The sequence below is a fragment of the Nelusetta ayraudi genome, unplaced genomic scaffold (genome assembly GCF_046127955.1).
Source record: "Nelusetta ayraudi isolate G7.1 ecotype Tasmania unplaced genomic scaffold, CSIRO-AGI_Nayr_v1 ptg000073l, whole genome shotgun sequence".
NCBI classification, from domain to species: domain Eukaryota; kingdom Metazoa; phylum Chordata; class Actinopteri; order Tetraodontiformes; family Monacanthidae; genus Nelusetta; species Nelusetta ayraudi.
This window is the reverse complement of record NW_027466123.1, coordinates 369,195-386,432: the sequence shown is the minus strand read 5'-3', so window position 1 is coordinate 386,432 and position 17,238 is coordinate 369,195. Positions and strand designations below refer to the sequence as shown.

At 53.2% G+C, this 17,238-nt stretch overlaps 2 protein-coding genes across 5 annotated transcripts; both read right to left on the bottom strand.

Annotated features, from left to right (window-relative positions):
• Positions 1–598: 598 nt before the first annotated feature.
• Positions 599–16,054, bottom strand: LOC142899479 (aspartyl/asparaginyl beta-hydroxylase-like). 4 transcript variants are annotated; one of them, XM_076043077.1, is made up of 18 exons: positions 15,816–16,054; positions 13,328–13,540; positions 12,914–12,958; positions 12,741–12,809; positions 6,665–6,715; positions 5,511–5,591; positions 5,358–5,411; positions 4,829–4,917; positions 4,474–4,560; positions 4,083–4,233; positions 3,784–3,920; positions 3,253–3,351; positions 3,070–3,162; positions 2,633–2,770; positions 2,124–2,259; positions 1,938–2,029; positions 1,561–1,694; positions 599–1,143 (listed from the first exon to the last, which is right to left on the bottom strand). In XM_076043077.1, exons 1-18 carry the CDS (start codon positions 15,853–15,855, stop codon positions 993–995), a joined length of 1,860 nt encoding a protein of 619 aa, XP_075899192.1. In that variant the 5' UTR covers positions 15,856–16,054; the 3' UTR covers positions 599–992. The 4 variants fall into 4 exon arrangements, with proteins under 4 accessions (XP_075899192.1, XP_075899190.1, XP_075899191.1 ...); XM_076043075.1 differs by lacking the exon at positions 15,816–16,054 and adding an exon at positions 14,075–14,333 and having other exon boundaries at positions 4,829–4,914; XM_076043076.1 differs by lacking the exon at positions 15,816–16,054 and adding an exon at positions 14,075–14,331 and having other exon boundaries at positions 5,511–5,573.
• LOC142899478 (uncharacterized) lies at positions 6,740–9,751 on the bottom strand. Its single transcript, XM_076043073.1, has one exon. The coding sequence runs from the start codon at positions 9,723–9,725 to the stop codon at positions 7,563–7,565; it is 2,163 nt and encodes a 720-aa protein (XP_075899188.1). The 5' UTR covers positions 9,726–9,751; the 3' UTR covers positions 6,740–7,562.
• Positions 16,055–17,238: the final 1,184 nt, after the last annotated feature.

The following is a 17,238-nucleotide window of genomic DNA, read 5'->3' as shown; positions in this document are numbered from 1 at the left end:
ATGGGCTGAGTGCATTAGTCTGCTCAGTATTGATGGCCAATTTCCCCACGGTTTTTTGTTGTTGCAGGACACACACGCCAATTAAATGGTAAGAAAGCAGACACACACACACGCACAGTGGAATCCTGGGAAAGTGAGAAACCTGGAAAGAAACTTGCGAGGAGAAAACAACGGGGGAAGAGACTGCCGCAGGCTGCCACTGTTGCTCTCTGTTGCCCCCCGGGGGCCAAAGCTCAGAACTACAACTCACTTTTTTTGTTTGTTTTGTGTGTTGTTGTTTTTTGACTCACAATAGTTTTTTTTTTTTTTAATTTATTTATTTCTGCACAGACACTTCAAGGTGGAAAGCAGCAGCCAATCAGATGGAGCGGAGTAGGTCTCACACACACACACACAAAAAAAAAAATCACATTGAAACTTTTTTTTTTCTTTTTTTTCTTTTTTACTTTATTTCTATAAATATAAAACATCATCTGTTGCAAGCGAACGCGCGCGTGGGTGTGTGTGTGCGCGCGGGTGTGCGTGGTGTGTGTGACGCGATGAAGTGGTGGGAGGTAGCGCCCCCAGTAGCCCGCCCCCTGGTAGCCCCGCCCCTCCAGTGGCTCCTCCCCCTGGTGGCTGATCCCAGAAGGTCACTTCGACTCCCTCTTGATTGCGTTGAATTACGACGAGTGGAAAAACAGAAAGGGGCGGCGACTCGGCCACTCCAGTGGCCCCGCCCCCCGTCAACTTGACAGACGGCACCCTTCGTCCAATCAGGAGTCCTGAGACGAGAGCTCGGCCGGAATGTTTGCCCTGATCGCAGTTCCCTGCCTGTCCGGTGGCAGTCTGGGTCGGGTGGTCCCCCGTCCTTCAAATAGTAGTTTATCCACACACAAAAAAAAAAACACTGAAACATTCAGTCTGTCGCTGCTCCTTCACTCAGGTGGCACCTCCTCCTCCTCCCCTTTCCATTCCTCCTCCTCCTGCTGCTGCACCTCCGCCTCCGCCCACTAGATGGGGCTGAGTGTCTGCCGCTGCTGCTCCGTCAGCTCCGGGTGCCAAACGTCCACGATGAAGATGAGGCGGAAGGAGTCGGCCTGCTGCCAGACCTCGTGCTCGAAGGAGTCGTCGAAGATCAGCACCCGGCCCTCCTCCCACTGCCTGCAGAGGAGGAGCAGAGGAGGAGGTGGTGGTGAGGAGGAGGAGGAGGAGATGGGGGGAAATAGAGAGGCAGTCAAGGAGGAGTAGAGAGAGTGGAGGAGCAGCAGAGGAAGAGGGGGAACAGAAGAAGCAGGAGGAGTGGAGGAAGAGGAGGAGTAGAGGAGAAGTAGCAGAGGAGGAGTAAAGGTGGAAGAGGAAAGGAGCAGAGGAGGAGTAGGAGCAGTACAAGAGTGGAGGAAGGAGTAGAGGAGAAGCAGGAGCAGTAGAGGAGGAAAAAGGTGGAAGAGGAAAGAAGCAGAGGAGGAGGTGCAGAAGGAGCCAGAGGAGCAGAGCAGGAGTAGAGGAAGAGGGGGAGTAGAAAGGATAAAGGTGGAAGAGGAAAGGAGCAGAGGAGGAGCTGCAGGAGGTGCAGGGTACCTGGTCTGCTCGGTGCAGCGGATGCTGCAGCCCTGCTGGGGGACCACGAGGCCCAGGTGCAGCCTGAGCCTGCAGTTGGTGGGACCAGTGTGAGGCCACACGTGAGTCCCTGGCTGCATGACCGAGAACTTGACCTGCACGCACACGCACACACACACACACACAAACAGTGAGTTTTAGGGTAACTTGCTGGCTACTTCCTTAGCCTTTCTTAGCATCAAGGCTAAGGTGAGGCCGCTTAGCTTTGACAATAAGCTAACAGAAGGTGCATAAGCATCTTTCCTTCCAACCTGTGGTGCAAGGCTGTGTGTGTGTGTGTGTGTGTGTGTGTGTGTGTGTGTGTGTGTGTGTTTGGGGGAGGCGGGGGGGGGCACTACCTGTCCTCTCTTGCAGCCGGTGGCCTCGGGGAAGCCCTCCAGCAGGGCGCAGGTCTTGGGGACCCCCTGACACGCTTTCCCGGCCCTCTTCCCTGGAGGAGATGTACACACACACATAGCCATGAGACCCACACTGTGTGTGTGTGTGTGTGTGTGTGTGTTAGGGTTTGTGTGTGTGCACGGTACCCTGCTGCCATAGCGTGTACTGGCCCCACTCGCCGCGTTCCCTCAGGTTCTCATCCTCTGGGACAAACAGCCCCGTGTTCTGGTCCATCACGGCCAGAGCCTCGTCCCGGATCGTCCTCCAGTTCCTCTCCAGCGCCTGGAGACACACACACACACACACACACACACACACACACACACACACACACCCAGTGTGAGTTGTAGCGTAGCTTGCTAGCTGCTTCCATAATCTTTCTTAGCAATAAAGCTGAAGGGAGGCTATGGAAACACCTGCTTTTGATTTCATGCTAAGCTAATAGAAGGCTGCTAAGCTAACAGAACACACACACGCACACACACACACACTGTGAGTTTTAGCGTAACTCGCTAGCTGCTTCTGTAATCTTTCTTAGCAATAAAGCTAAAGGGAGGCTATGGAAACAGCTCCCTCAGTGTTAATGCTAAGCTAACAGAAAGTGCTAGGCTAACAGAACACACACACACAAATACACACACACACAGAGGCTGACCTTGACCAGCTGGGTGTAGCCCGTCTCAGCGGCCGTCCACCAGGGCCGCGCCGTCAGGCCGGCCACATTGTAGAGCGAGCGCTGCCACACGGAGGCAAAGTGTCCGCGCTGGTGGCCCACCTCGTACCAGTGAAGCGCCTGCAAGGAGAGCAAATCCAGCAGAACTTCCATCAGTCACAGGCTGCCACTGCAGGGGCACGGAAATTATTACCAGCATTATTAGCTTTTATCAATGTTCTTAACATGAATTTATGAAATGTGAGTGGCAGAGAAAATGTTTTAATTGAGTGTAGTTATATGGTAGGTACTAGTTCCAGTACTAGTACGGCACTAGTAAATAGAAAAATAGAACCTTAAACGCTAAGAAAGGTGATGAAGGCAGCTAGCAGGCTACGCTAAAACTCACACTGTGTGTGTGTGTGTGTGTGTGCACCCACCCTGCTGCGCTCCCCCATCCTCTGCAGGGCGTCGCCAAGGTGGAAGTAGAAGCGGCCGTCGTCGGTCCCCGGTGCTCCAGACTCCAGGCCCTCCTGGAACACAGGGGGGAGGGGCCGCCGAGGTTTAATTGGCTGAGGTCACCGGAAGGACACACACACACACACACCCACACACACACACACCTGCAGGTAGCTGATGCTCTCGGCAATCTGGTTCTCCGACTTGAGGATGAAGCCGTAGTGAACCTGAGCGAAGCCATCAGCTGGGGAGGAGGAGAGGACCTGAGGAGGAGCAGGAGGAGGAGTTAGCGAGGAGGAGGAGGAGAGCTCCTGAGGAGGAGCAGGAGGAGGAGGAGTCAGGAACAATCAGAGAGGAGAAGGAGGTGGAGGAGGAGGAGGAGCAGGAGGAGGAGTTAGAGAAGAGGAGGAGAGGACCTGAGGAGGAGGGGGAGGAGTCAGGAACAATCAGAGAGGAGAAGGAGGTGGAGGTGGAGAGGAGGAGAGGAAGAGGAGGAGCAGCAGGAGGTGTTCGAGAAGAAGAGGAGAGGACCTGAGGAGGAGGGGGAGGAGTCAGGAACAATCAGAGAGGAGTAGGAGGTGGAGGCGGAGAGGAGGAGGAAGAGGAGGTGGAGGAGGAAGAGAAGAACGAAAAGCGGCAGGGGCAGCAGCAGGAGCAGAAGGAGGTGCCCCCCCCCCGCCCCCCGCGTCACCCACCTCCTCGTAGACCCTCTTGGCTGCCTTGTTGTCCCCCAGCAGCAGGTGGGCGACGCCCAGCTGGTTCTTGGCCCCAGAGTCTTCTGGGAAATGCAGTGTCAGTCTCTCCAGGGTGGCCAGGGAACCTCGCACCCGGCCTGAGGAGGAGCAGAGAGGAGGAGCGGTGAGCAGGAGGGGCAAAGAGGAGGAACAAGGAGGACTAGCAGAGAGGAGGAGCAGTGAGCAGGAGACTGGAGGACGAGAAAAGAGAAGGAGCAGAGAGGAGGTCAGCCGGGGGGGGGGGGGGTGCAGGGACCCACCCAGAAACTGCTGCCTCTCGGCCCTCCGGGTCAGCGCCGCCCTCAGGAGGTCGGAGGTCACGTCGGGGAGGTCGGCGGCGGCGCCGTAGCTGGCGATGGCGAGCTGGAGGAGCTGGTTGCTGCGCCGCTGCTCCGCTATCTCGTCCTCGCACTGCACACACACGCGCACGCACGCACACACACACACACACACACACACACACACACTTAGCTGGCTACTTCCACAACCTTTCTCAGTGCTTAGCGCAGCACATTCTGTTAGATTTGATGCTCAGCTAACAGAATGTGCTAAGCTAAACAGAACACACACACACACACACACACACACACACACACACACACACACACACACACACACACACACACACAGACAGTTGTTAGCCTGCAGTACCTGGGCCTTCCCATAGCGAGCGCGGGGGCTGAGAGGATGCTGCTGCACCAGCAGGTCGAAGGCCTGCAGCGCCTCCTGCAGTTTGCCCTGCAACACACACACGCACACATTCTCGTTTTTCTGGCCAGTGAGGACAGTGGATGTGGACGTGCCTACTTGGGGACCACACGCACACACACGCACACATTCTCGTTTTTCTGGCCAGTGAGGACAGTGGATGTGGACGTGCCTACTTGGGGACCACACGCACACACACACACACATTCTTGTTTTTCTGGCCAGTGAGGACAGTGGATGTGGACGTGCCTGCTTGGGAACCACACACACACACACACACACACACACACACACACACCTTCTTGCGGAGTTTCTCTGCAGCGTCGATCTCAGCCTTGATGCTCTTGTCCAGCTTGTTGAACAGCTTCGGTTTCTTCTTCTTGGCTTCTTTTTATTGGAGATGAAATAGAAGAAGAACAACAACAACAACAACTTCTTTGACATTTTTTGAAGGAAATGATACATACACACAAGACATATTTATGGGGGAAAAATAACAAGAATTTGTCATCATTTGTGGCGCCAGATTTCCTAGAAGCTCTCAAGGAAGGAGGAGGAAGAGAAAGATGAAGAAAAATAGGAGGAGGAAGAGGAGAAGAAGGAGAAAGAGGGGGAGGAGGAGAAAAAGGAGTAGGAGGAGGTGAAGGAAGTTTAGGAGGCAGCGGTGGTAAAGGAGGAGGAGGAGGAGAAGGAAAAGAAAGAGGAGGAAGGAGAAGGTGTAGGAGGTGATGAAGGAGGAGGAGGAGATGAGAGTGGAGAATGGAGGGAGGAGGGGGGAATTGCCCTGTACTGGTTGGAGCTCCTCCCCCTGCTGCTGCTGCTCTCACCTTTGACCTTGGGCTTGTCCTCCAGCTGGGGTCCTGGATCCTCAGTGGGTCCTGGAAGGCAACACAACACGTTCACTGACTGACTCCCCGAGTCTCCATGGAGACCCTGAGGACCGCATGCAAACACCACACCTGCTGGTCCCGGTTCTGCTGCTTGTCCTGGTTCTGTCGGTCCTGCTTCTGCTGCCGGTCCTGCCTCTGCTGCTGGTCCTGCCTCTGCTGGTCTGAGTGGTTCTGTTTGTGTGTGTGTATCCATTGTAGATACAGCAGTTGAAAAGGTTCATTAATATATAATAATAAATACTGTAATTATTCTCTAGAGAAAACGATAACAATGAGGGATTCACCTGTGCTGATGCTGATCGGTTCCAGTGCTGCTATCAGGAACTGCTAACGGTCTACTGGTACTGATACTGGTACCAGTAGACCGATACTGGTATCAGTACCAAGTATAGCAGTGTCAGCTCTCGTGACTATACTGAGGCCTAATGCTGGTATCGGTACCGATACTGGTTCTGGTAACAATACCATTATCAGTACTGATACCTGATACCAGTATCAGGTATCAGTCCAGCCTCCCCTTAGCTTAGATGCTAAGAGAGTTTATAGACGCCAGCTAGCGGGCTACGCTAACACTCATCTCACTCTTCCTCTTCCCCGTCCATCTCCTCCTGCACCTCCAACTCCTCTCCTTCACCACTTCCTCCTCTTCTCCTCCTACTCTTCTTCCTCCTCCTCCTCCTCCAGTTCCCCCCTCCTCCTCTTCCTCCCCCTCTTCCTCTTCCTGCACCTTCTCCTATTTCTACTCTTCCTCCTCCTGCACCTTCCACTTCCCCCTCCACCTGCTCCTCCTCTCCTCCACTCCACCTCCTCCTCACCAAACTAGACCTGCTAACACTGGTCCTACTTGCCACCTGGACCTCCTCCTGTGACAGCAGCTCCTCCTCCACCTACTCCTCGGAGGAGGAGGAGGTGGCGCTACAGTGGTGGTGCATGAAACCCTGAACAACTACACAACAAAAAGAGTGAGAGAGAAACAGTGCGAGACCATCTGGAAGGAGGCGAGGCCAGGACAGCGAGGCTCCGCCCCCTCAAACCCGAGACCCTCTATTATTAGAGCCGACAAGCCCACCGTGTGTGTGTTCTGTTAGCTTAGCACCTTCCATTAGCTTAGCATTAGAGCTAAGGGAGCTGTTTCCATAGCCTTCCCTTCCCTTTAATGCTCAGAAAGTTGACGGAAGCAGCTAGCAAGCTATGCTAAGACTCTGTGTGTGTGTGTGTGTGTGTGTGTGTGTGTGCGTGCTCACTTTTCTCCTCCTCAGCTATGACTTCCTGGTGGACCTCCCTCTGTTTGAGGCCTGTTCAGCAGGATAGAATAATAATAATAATAGTAATAATAATACGACAAAAATAATTTCACAATAATAAAATAACATTATTATTAATACTAATTGTATATTAAGAATAAGCATAATAATAATAATAATAATAATAATAATAATAATATTTAATCATTTTAAGAATGTTGCAGGTGCTTTACAGTGATGTGCCTTCAATCTGCTGGAGGAGTTTGGTTCACACAGGAAGTGACCTCATCGCTGGGACTGTTTTCATTGGTCTTTTTTTTTTTTATTGATACCAGAAAAAAAATACCAAAAGACATTTACACACATCAATCAATAATCAATAATCATCATGTTTCCTCATTTTAATGCAACAGAGAACCAACAAGTCTGGAGCAGGAAGTGGGACAGGAAGTGGTCCCGTCACTACTTCCTGTCGCCACTACGTATGGCCAGTTAAACAAAACCAGCCAATCAGAGCCCTCGCAATCTGTCCTGGGGTGGGGGTGTGGCCAGGACATGGTGATGTCACTTCCCCTGCTGTCCAAGCCCCCTCCCTTCCTCACCCCTCCCTTCCTGGCCTGTTCCTTCTCCTCCCACAGCCTCTCTCACTGAGCTGAGTGCAGCTTCTCCTTTTTTATAGCCATCCTCTCCTCCTCCTTTTCTCTGGAGACTCCTCCTTCTCATCAGTTCTCTCTTTCTTTTGCAACACCTTGTCTCTCCATCCTCTCCTCCCCCTCTGCAACTCCTTTTAATATCTGCTATTTTGGCCTCCTTCTCCTCTCTCCTTCAGGAGGCGGTGCTTCACCTTCAGGAGGTGCTGCTTCTCCTTCAGGAGGTGCTGCTTCTCCTTCTCCACTCTCTACTGCAGGAGTTGGTGCTGTTTCTCTTTCACCTGCAGGAGGCGCTGTTTCTCCTTCTCTAGCAGGAGACGCTGCTTCTCCTTCTCAGCTCTCTCCTGCAGGAGTCGCGCCTTCTCCTTCTCCTGCAGGAGGCGCTGCTTCTCCTTCTCCACTCTCTCTTGCAGGAGGCGCTGCTTCTCCTTTTCTGCTCTCTCCTTCAGGAGTCGCTCCTTCTCCTTCTCCTGCAGGAGGCGCTGCTTCTCCTTCTCCACTCTCTCCTTCAGGAATCGCTCCTTCTCCTTCTCCTGCAGGAGGTGCTGGTTCTCCTTCTCTCTCTCCAGCAGGAGGCGCTGCTTCTCCTCTCGCTCCTGCAGGAGCCGCTGCTTCTCCTTCTCTGCTCTCTCCAGCAGGAGGCGCTGCTTCTCCTTCTCTACTCTCTCCTGCAGGAGGCGCTGTTTCTCCTTCTCTCTCTCCAGCAGGAGGCGCTGTTTCTCCTTCTCTGCTCTTTCCTGCAGGAGGCGCTGCTTCTCCTTCTCCGCTCTCTCCAGCAGGAGGCGCTGTTTCTCCTTCTCTCTCTCCAGCAGGAGGCGCTGCTTCTCCTTCTCTCTCTCCTGCAGGAGGCGCTGCTTCTCCTTCTCTACTCTCTCCTGCAGGAGGCGCTGTTTCTCCTTCTCTCTCTCCAGCAGGAGGCGCTGCTTCTCCTTCTCTACTCTCTCCTGCAGGAGGCGCTGCTTCTCCTTCCCTCTCTCCAGCAGGAGGCGCTGCTTCTCCTCCTCTCTCTCCTGCAGGAGGCGCTGTTTCTCCTTCTCTGCTCTCTCCAGCAGGAGGCGCTGCTTCTCCTCCTCCTCTCTCTCCTGCAGGAGGCGCTGCTTCTCCTCCTTCTCTCTCTCCAGCAGGAGGTGCTGCTTCTCCTCTCTCTCCTGCAGGAGGCGCTGTTTCTCCTTCTCTACTCTCTCCTGCAGGAGGCGCTGTTTCTCCTTCTCTACTCTCTCCTGCAGGAGGCGCTGATTCTCCTTCTCCTCTTTCTCCAGCAGGAGGCGCTGCTTCTCCTTCTCTGCTCTCTCCAGCAGGAGGCGGTGCTCCTCCTCTCTCTCCTGCAGGAGGCGCTGCTTCTCCTTCTCTGCTCTCTCCAGCAGGAGACGCTGCTTCTCCTCCTTCTCTCTCTCCTGCAGGAGATGCTGTTTCTCCTTCTCTGCTCTCTCCTGCAGGAGGTGCTGCTTCTCCCTTTCCTGCAACAGGCGCTCCTTCTCTCTCTCCTGCAGGAGGCGCTGCTTCTCCTTCTCTACTCTCTCCTGCAGGAGGCGCTGTTTCTCCTTCTCTGCTCTCTCCTGCAGGAGGTGCTGCTTCTCCCTTTCCTGCAACAGGCGCTGCTTCTCCTTCTCTACTCTCTCCTGCAGCAGGCGCTGTTTCTCCTCCTCCTCTCTCTCCTCCAGGAGGTGCTGCTTCTCCCTTTCCTGCAAAAGGCGCTCCTTCTCTCTCACCTGCAGGAGGTGCTGTTTCTCCTTCTCTGCTCTCTCCAGCAGGAGACGCTGCTTCTCCTTCTCTGCTATCTCCAGCAGGAGGCGCTGTTTCTCCTTATCCGCTCTCTCCTTCAGGAGGCGCTGCTTCTCCTTCTCCTCTAGAAGGCGGTGCTCCTCCTTCTCTCTCTCATGTAGGAGGCGCTGTTTATCCTTCTCTGCTCTCTCCTGCAGGAGGCGCTGCTCCTCCTTCTCCTGCAGGATGCGCTGCTCCTCCTTCTCTCTCTCCTGCAGGAGGCGCTGTTTCTCCTTCTCTGCTCTCTCCAGCAGGAGGCGCTGCTTCTCCTCCTCTCTCTCCTTCAAGAGGCGCTCCTTCTCCTCCAGAAGGCGGTGCTCCTCTTTCTCCTTCTCCTGCAGAAGGCGCTGCTTCTCCTTCTCCAGCAGGAGGTGCTGCTTCTCCCTTTCCTGCAGGAGGCGCTCCTTCTCACTTTCCTGCAGGAGCCGCTCCTTCTCTTTCTCCTGCAGGAGCCGCTCTTTCTCAACCCTCTCTGTCTCCATCCTTTCCACCTCCTCCCTTTTCCTCTTCTCCTCCTCCTGCTGCTGCTTCTCCCTCTCCTCTCTCCTCCTCTTCTGCTCCTCCTCCTCCTCCTCCTCCTCCTCCTCTTTCTCCCTCCTCCTCTTCTCCCTATCTTCCCTCCTCTTCTCCTCCTCCTGCCTTTCCTCCATCCTCCTATTCTCTTCCTCTTTCTCCCTCTTCTCCCTCCTTCTGTTCTCCTCTTCCTTCCTCTGCCTCTTCTCCTCTGCCTCCTTCCTCCTTTTCTCCTCTCTCTCCTCCTCCCTCTCCTCCATCCTCATTTTCTCCTCCTCCTTACTCTGCCTCTCCTCCTCCTCCTCTTTCTTCCTCCTCTCCTCCTCCCTCTTCCTCTTCTCATCCTCTTCTTTCTCCCTGTCCTCCTCCTCCCCCCTCCTCCTTTTCTCCTCCTCCTCCTCCTCCTTCCTCTGCCTCTCCTCCTCCTCCTTCTTCCTCCTCTCCTCCTCCCTCTTCCTTTTCTCATCCTCTTCTTTCTCCCTCTCCTCCCTCCTCTTCTCATCCATCCTCCTTTTCTCCTCCTCCTCCCTTTTTCTCCTCCTCTCCTTCTCCTCTTCAATCTGCACCTCCTCCTGGCGGAGGAGTTCCCTGATCTCCTGGAGGGCCATGTGGCTAATCCTCTGCAACTCCTCTCTCCGCTGGAAGCTCCTCAGCTCCTCCTTCAGGGCAGAGCGCAGCACTGCGCCTCCTACAGGGTGGCCTGAGGCCAGCAGGCAGAAACAGGAAGTGATGTCACTGGTTAGGGGGCGGGGCTTTGTCATTAGGTTGGGGGCAGGGCTTCATCACAGGGTTAGGAGAAATTGCGGTGCTGCCTTCGCTGACATCACAGTGCTGCCTTCACTGACACCATGCTTTCAATGACATCACGGTGTTGCATTCAGAGACATCCCACTCCTGCCTTCACTGACACCACGGTGCTGCGTTCACTGACCTCACGGCATTTCCTTCACTGACATCACGCTGCTGTGTTCCCCGACATCACAGTTAGGGTTAATTTTGCTCCAGTAGCTGCTAAACCACAGCAGTAGCCGCTAGCGGCTAGCTGCTAGCAGCTAGGGAAGTTAAAGTCAGTCCAGATCAAATCCAGAACAAAGCAAGAGTTTGCTCTTCATTCACAGGAGCACACGCGCCACTGATGGGAACCTGAACATGCTGCTAGTTCCTGAGCCTGAAGGTCCTTGAAGGTCCCTAAAGGTCTCGAACCCTAAAAGTCTCAGTCCTTGAAGGTCTCAGACCCTGAAGGTCTCTGAAGGACCTTGAAGATCCTTCAAGGTCTCTGAAGAACCCTAAAGGTCCTCAAAGGTCTGAGGTTAGAAGCACAATGCAACCAGCCCATGCAGGCAACTGTACCTTGAGTTCTCTTCCTCACGTCTCTCTTGTCCTCTGAAGACAGACAGACAGACAGACAGGCGGACAGTCATCAGAAACAGGAAGTGACATCACCACCACCCCCATCCCACCACCCGATGGGCAGAGAGAGGTGTGTGCACGACCTCACATCACCACCTAGCGGCTCAGAGCGACGACCTGACCAGTGAGGCCGCTAGCTAGCTAGCATAGCTGGATGACTGACTCGCTGCTGGGACCAAGCAGGAAGTGGGGGGGATGAAACAGGAAGTAAACTGCTGCTGCCGCTGCCACTGATTGGTGGGAAATGTATTTTATTTTGTCAAAGTTTGATGCTTGCGGTGAAGAAGAAGAAGAAGAAGAAGGAGAAGAAGAAGGAGGAGAAGGAAAAGGGGAAGAAGAAGAAGAATTAATGATGATGATGATGATGTCAGTCTCTCCCAGAGCCAAGCCCCCCCCAAGTCCTGATTGGCCAGCAGCCCGACCAGCAGGCTCCTTCTTCATCTTCCTCCAAGTCCTTTTCCTCCTCCTCTTCATTTTGTTCATCCTCTTTTTTTCTCTTGCTCCTCTCGCTCCTCCTTATTCTTCCTCTTCCTACTCCTCTTCCTCCTCCTCTTCCACTTCCCCCTCCTCCTCCTCATTCTCTTCCGCCTTCTCCTTTCTCTTTCATTTTCCTCCTCCTCTTTTTTTCTCTTCCTCCTCCACATCATCCTCTTCCTCCTTCTTCTCCTCTTTCTCCTCCTCCTCCCGCTCTAGCGACGGCAGTGGCACGGTGTCAAACAGGAAGGTGAAGAATCCAAACAGCCAATCAGAGCCCTCCTCTGCCAAAACATCTAGCACCTCCTCCAGCGACTCGGCGTTCGCACTAGCGGTGCCGTCTGTGGGGGAGGAGAGGGGTGTAGGGAGGGGTGGGGGGTGTGCAAAAAGAGGGGGGGGGGGAGCCAGACTGATGCACCAGGAAATGGGAGAAGGAAGGAAGGAGAGAGAGGGGGGAAGGAAAGAGGAAGGAGGGAAGGAAGGAAGGAAAGAGGAAGGAGGCAAGGAAGGAAGGAGGAAGGAAGGAGGGAAGGAAGGAGGAAGGAAGGAAGGAAGGAGGGGAGCGAGGGAAGGAAGGAAGGAAAGAGGAAGGAGGCAAGGAAGGAGGGAAAGAGGAGGGAAGGGAGGAAGGAAAGAGGAAGGGAGGGTGGGAAAGAGGAGAGAGGGAAGGAAGGAGGGGATGAAGGAAAGAGGAAGGAAGGGTGGGAAAGAGGAGAGAGGGAAGGAAGGAGGGGATGAAGGAAAGAGGAAGGAAGGGTGGGAAAGAGGAGAGAGGGAAGGAAGGAGGGGAGGAAGGAAAGAGGAAGGGAGGGTGGGAAAGAGGAGGGAGGGAAGGAAGGAGGGAAAGAGGGGGGAAGGGAGGGAAGGAGGTACGGAAGGAAAGAAGGAAGGAGGGAGGGAGGGTGGGAAAGAGGAGGGAGGGAAGGAAGGAGGGAAGGAAGGGACCGTAACAAAAAAAAAAAGATGGATGGATGACGAGGCACAAAAAGAGAGAGCGAGTGAGTTGAGGAAGTGACACAGGAAGCAGCAATCACAGGTGAGCCTTCACTTCCTGTCTTGGTCCCTCTTACTTCCTATCTGTCTGCAGCTTCTCCCATGTGTGTGCGTGTGTGTGTGTGTGACAAGAGCTCCGCCCACCACAGGGCCAGCTGACTTGGAGGCACATGACTGTAAACAACAGGTTAATAAAGAAAAAGAAAAAAAGCAAGGAAGGAAGGAGAGAGACAGAAGAAGGTGGAGGAGGAGGAGGAGATGAAGGTTGGACTTGCCGAGTAGAACTTTGGCGTCCTCCATGTCAAAGTCTCCGTCCCCATCGGCGTCGTAGGACCTCAGTCTCCCTGTGGGAGGAGCCAGAAGGGGGGTGTCAGCCAATCACACGCAGGGCTGCCGTGACATCAGCAGCAGCTGGTTCGCAGCAAAGACACACGATTGGCTGATTTACCTTGAAGGACCTGAGAGAAGTTGAGAGGAAACTGCTTCACCCTGGCTGTAGGAGGTGGAGGCGGAGGAGGAGGAGGAGGAGGATCGAGGAGGAGGGGAGAAGGAGGAGGGGGAGGAAGAAAGAAGGGGGAGGGGGAGGAGGAAAGGGAAGAGGAAGCGGAGGGGAGGAGGAGGGCGTAGATTGGAGAAGAGGAGAAAGTGGAGGAAGAAGAGGAGGAGCAGAAGGAGGAGGAGGAGGTGGTTAGGCTCCACCAACACTTGAAAGCTCTCACAGACGTTTCAACGTGTTCAGCTCTCTGCTGCCCCCCGCTGGCCTTATGACACAAAAGGCAGCTGGAGCTGCTGCTCCTTCTCCCCACTGCTAGCCTGCTTAGCATGTAGCTCCACCTCCCACCCCACCCCCCCGCCCACTCACCAATGAGGCTGTGGTAGTCCACCAGGTCCAGGTGGACCAGGGCCACAGAGCTCCACACTCCCAGGAGACCCAGGACAACCAGCCAGATGAGCAGGGAGTTCCCTCCTCCTCCTCCTCCTCTTCCTCCTCCTCCTCCACCTGCTGCTGCTGCTGCTGCTCCTCCTCTCTCTGTGTTCTTCCCATTCTCGCTCTCCAGCACTGGACTCTTCCCCTCTGCAGGAAGAAAGAAACAGGAAAGAGAAGCAGGTGAGGCGTTGCCCCACTGGGCGACGTGGCTAACAGTGCTAACGTGGCTAACTGGTCCGGCCTCCCTCCTCCCTCCCTCTTCTGTGACAGGAGCTCCTTCCTTCCTGACCAGCAGCTTATCCTCCTCCCCCTTTTCCTCCTCGCCCTCTTCCTCTCCCCCACCTCCTCCTCCTCCTGCTGCTCCTCCTGCTGCTCCTCCTACTTTTCTTCTTCCTCCTCCTCCTCCTCTCCCCCCACCCCCTCCTGCACCTCCTCCTCCTCTCCTTAGCCTTCTCCTCCTCCTATTCCTGCTCTTCCTCCTCCTCCTGCACCTCCACCTGTTCCTTCTTCTTCTCCTCCTCCTCTCTCCCACCACTTCCTCCCCATGATGCTCCTACTTTTCTTCCCCCTCTTCCTCTTCCTGCACCTCCTCCTCCTATTCCTACTCTTCCTCCTCCTCCTGCACCTCCACCTGCTCCTCTTCCTCCTCCTCCTCCTCACCAAACTAGACATTGATCCTACCTGCCACCTGGACCTCCTCCTGTGACATCAGCTCCTCCTCCACCTCCTCCTCCTCCTCCTCTGAGGAGTAGGTGGCGCTATAGTGGTGGTGCATGACACCCTCAACAACTACACCACTGCACAACAACCCAACAACCCAAGTGAGAGCGAAACAGTGTGAGACCATCTGAAAGGACAGAGGACAGCGAGGCTCCACCCCCTTAAACCTGAGACCCTCTATTATTAGAGCCGACAAACCCACCGTGTGTGTGTGTGTGTGTGTGTGTGTGTGTGTGTGTGTGTGTGTGTGTGTGTGTGTGAGCGTGTCTTTGTGTTTGTGTGTGTTTTCTGTTAGCTTAGCACCTTCTATTAGCTTAGCATTAGAGCTAAGGGAGCTGTTTCCACAGCCTCCCCTTTGCTTTAATGCTCAGAAAGGTTACGGAAGCAGCTAGCAAGCTATGCTAAGACATTCTGTGTGTGTGTGTGTGTGTGTGTGTGTGTGTGTGTTGTGTGTCTGTGTGCATGTGACCTTGGACACAAGTTTGGTCTATTTGTTGTCAGCTGACTGACACACACACACACACACACACACACACACACACACACACACACACACACACACACACACACACACACACACACACACACACGTCCAGCTGCAGCGCTTCCTCAACTTCACTAGTGATGTCATAGGACCGTTCTCGTCGTTTCCAAAAAACAGGAACTTTAAAAATAAATACATAGATAGATAGATAGATAGATAGATAGATAGATAGATAGATAAATAAATAAATAAGCAGGAACTTTTTAAATCACTGACACAACGTGATTTGGCATAAAACATGTTGCTAGCTGCTGAATTAGCCCAACAGACATTCTTCAAGGTGTGAAATAATCGAGCCAAACTGATTTGTGAACTGTCCGCCGGAAGCTCACAGATGTCGTCATCAGCCGCCCGTCCAAACTCAATCGCTGCGGGACTGGCTAGCTTCGGGTTAGCTGTCTAGCTCCTCGGGCTGGCTGGAAGAGTGCGCCCGCATGTAAACAAATCAGCCGTTTTGAATCACAACTTGTGCAGACTTTATTGGTATTAGCAATAAAGTCAATTTTGACTCACATTCAAATTCAAATTCAAATTCAAAGAACAATAATAATTGTTCATATTATTATTACAATAAATAGAATCAGTTTCCTTGCATCGGTGGTGCGTTCATAAACGGAACCCCATAAGCATTTCATGCATTTTTATCACATTTTTGCGCAACGGCGACGCAAAGGTGACAACCGATAGGGTTCAGCTGGTCCTGCCGACTGGCGGAGATGGACTCTTCGGTTCGGGGTACCCCCGCAAACCGGGGGGGTGCGCGGGGGTACCCCGAACCGAAGAAGGGCACTTTCTCCGAAGAGTCAATCATTTACTTGACTGATGTTTAAGTGCTGGTTGAGCACGAATTCTGTCGCTGGTGCAGCAGTTAGCGGCTAGCTAATTATGATGATGCTGAGGAGTCCGGGGCGTTCGGACCGCAACTTTGGAGCGGTGAACCGCGGTTCTGGTTTCGTTTTGAGAGCCCTCAACGATGCCGAATTATAGGGTTAAATGCGACGACCTATGGCGCTCCTCTCCGGAGCTGCTAGCACCGACACAGCTCCGACGGCAAGCAATGCTGGCTTAAAATGTCAGAAAATCAAACGCAGTATGGAACACGGAGCACCGCTTGGAAACAGAGGGGGGGCGGGGGGGGGCGAGAAGAGGGAAACCCACCTTTCTTGGCGTGATGTTTGGCGCTTCTCCGCTGAGGCATGGTTTCGCTGATGGTCCGCCGGTCCGCAGTGGAGCTCGTCGGTCTCAAACTGTGACCCGGAAACGCAGAAAAGGTTCGGTGCGGCCCAGAAAAGAAATCCCACCCAGCTTGGCTTCAGCTTCGCGTCGACCCACCGTGGTTACCAGCGAAGCCCCATAGCCGTAGTAACCACCGTGAGTGGCTGCCGACCAATCAGAGTGCGGATCGACTTCCGAGTTGCAGCCCCTTTCGGTTTGAAAAGGAGGAGCAAAAACGTGGCAGAAGAGGAAGAGCTGCTGGAGGGAGGACGAGCAGTGACCCCCCCCCCCCCCCTGATTTAAGAGTCACATCGATAAAGAGCGAAGTACAGTGGGGCTTCAAATATACGGATTTTGTTGGAACTTTGCGGTGGTTCTTGTTGGTTCTGGATTGCTCTGTGCTGTTGTGGTACGAGGTGGTTCTGGGTGGTTCTAGGTGGCTCTTGGTAGTTCTAGGTGGCTCTTGGGTGATTCTAGGTCAGGCATGGGCAAACTATGGCCCACAAAGCTTTTTAAATTTGTCACGAACAGACCAAAAATAAAATCAGTTCATCACACAGGACAGCGACTGAGAACTGAGAGACGAAGATGTAACCGGCGACTTAACGTTACATCCATTAGCACTGGATGAGAGCAACGATCTAAAAGACACTGCTCAGCTCCTAATTTTTTTACCCGAGGGATGAATGACACTTTTTTCAAAAAAAAATTAGGCACCAGGATCTCGTAATTACGAGAAATTATGAGATTAAAAATTAAAAGGAAACTTCTAAATCAGTAATCTGTGGGCAATGATGCCGCTATCGCAATTGTGACGCTGTCGCAGTTAAATAGGTACGTCTTAACTTTTTTTGAGGAAATTCATTTTGAATGAAGAATGGACCGACAACAAAGAATGTTCCAAAAATATAAATCTGAAACCAAGCACAGAGAAAAGCGAGTCTACCTAGTTTCCCTCTTGTGCTCAGTGATTACCGTAATACCTGGTATGCACAGAGCAAGCAAAAAGAAAAAAAAAATTCAATATAATAAAAAATAAAAATAAATACAATATAAAAATGTAGTTAGTGTTGTCCAGACAACACAGTATGAGTATGTACAGGATTTAAGAAAAATTAAAAGAGGTAGGATGTGTGTTATTGCACAGGTAAGGGGTGATCAGTGGTGTGGCGTGCTGAGTGAGTCATTGGCCCTGTTTGCACTCGGTCACTTGTAACTGTTTTGGGGGATGGTATCACAAGTACGCATCTTGAAGCACTCTGTTCGCACATGGCATTAACATGCGTCTCGAGCGTGCCACTTGTGATCGTGTTAGTGCATTTTTAACCACTAGGGGGCAGTAAAGCGCAAAACTACGGCTAGTTTA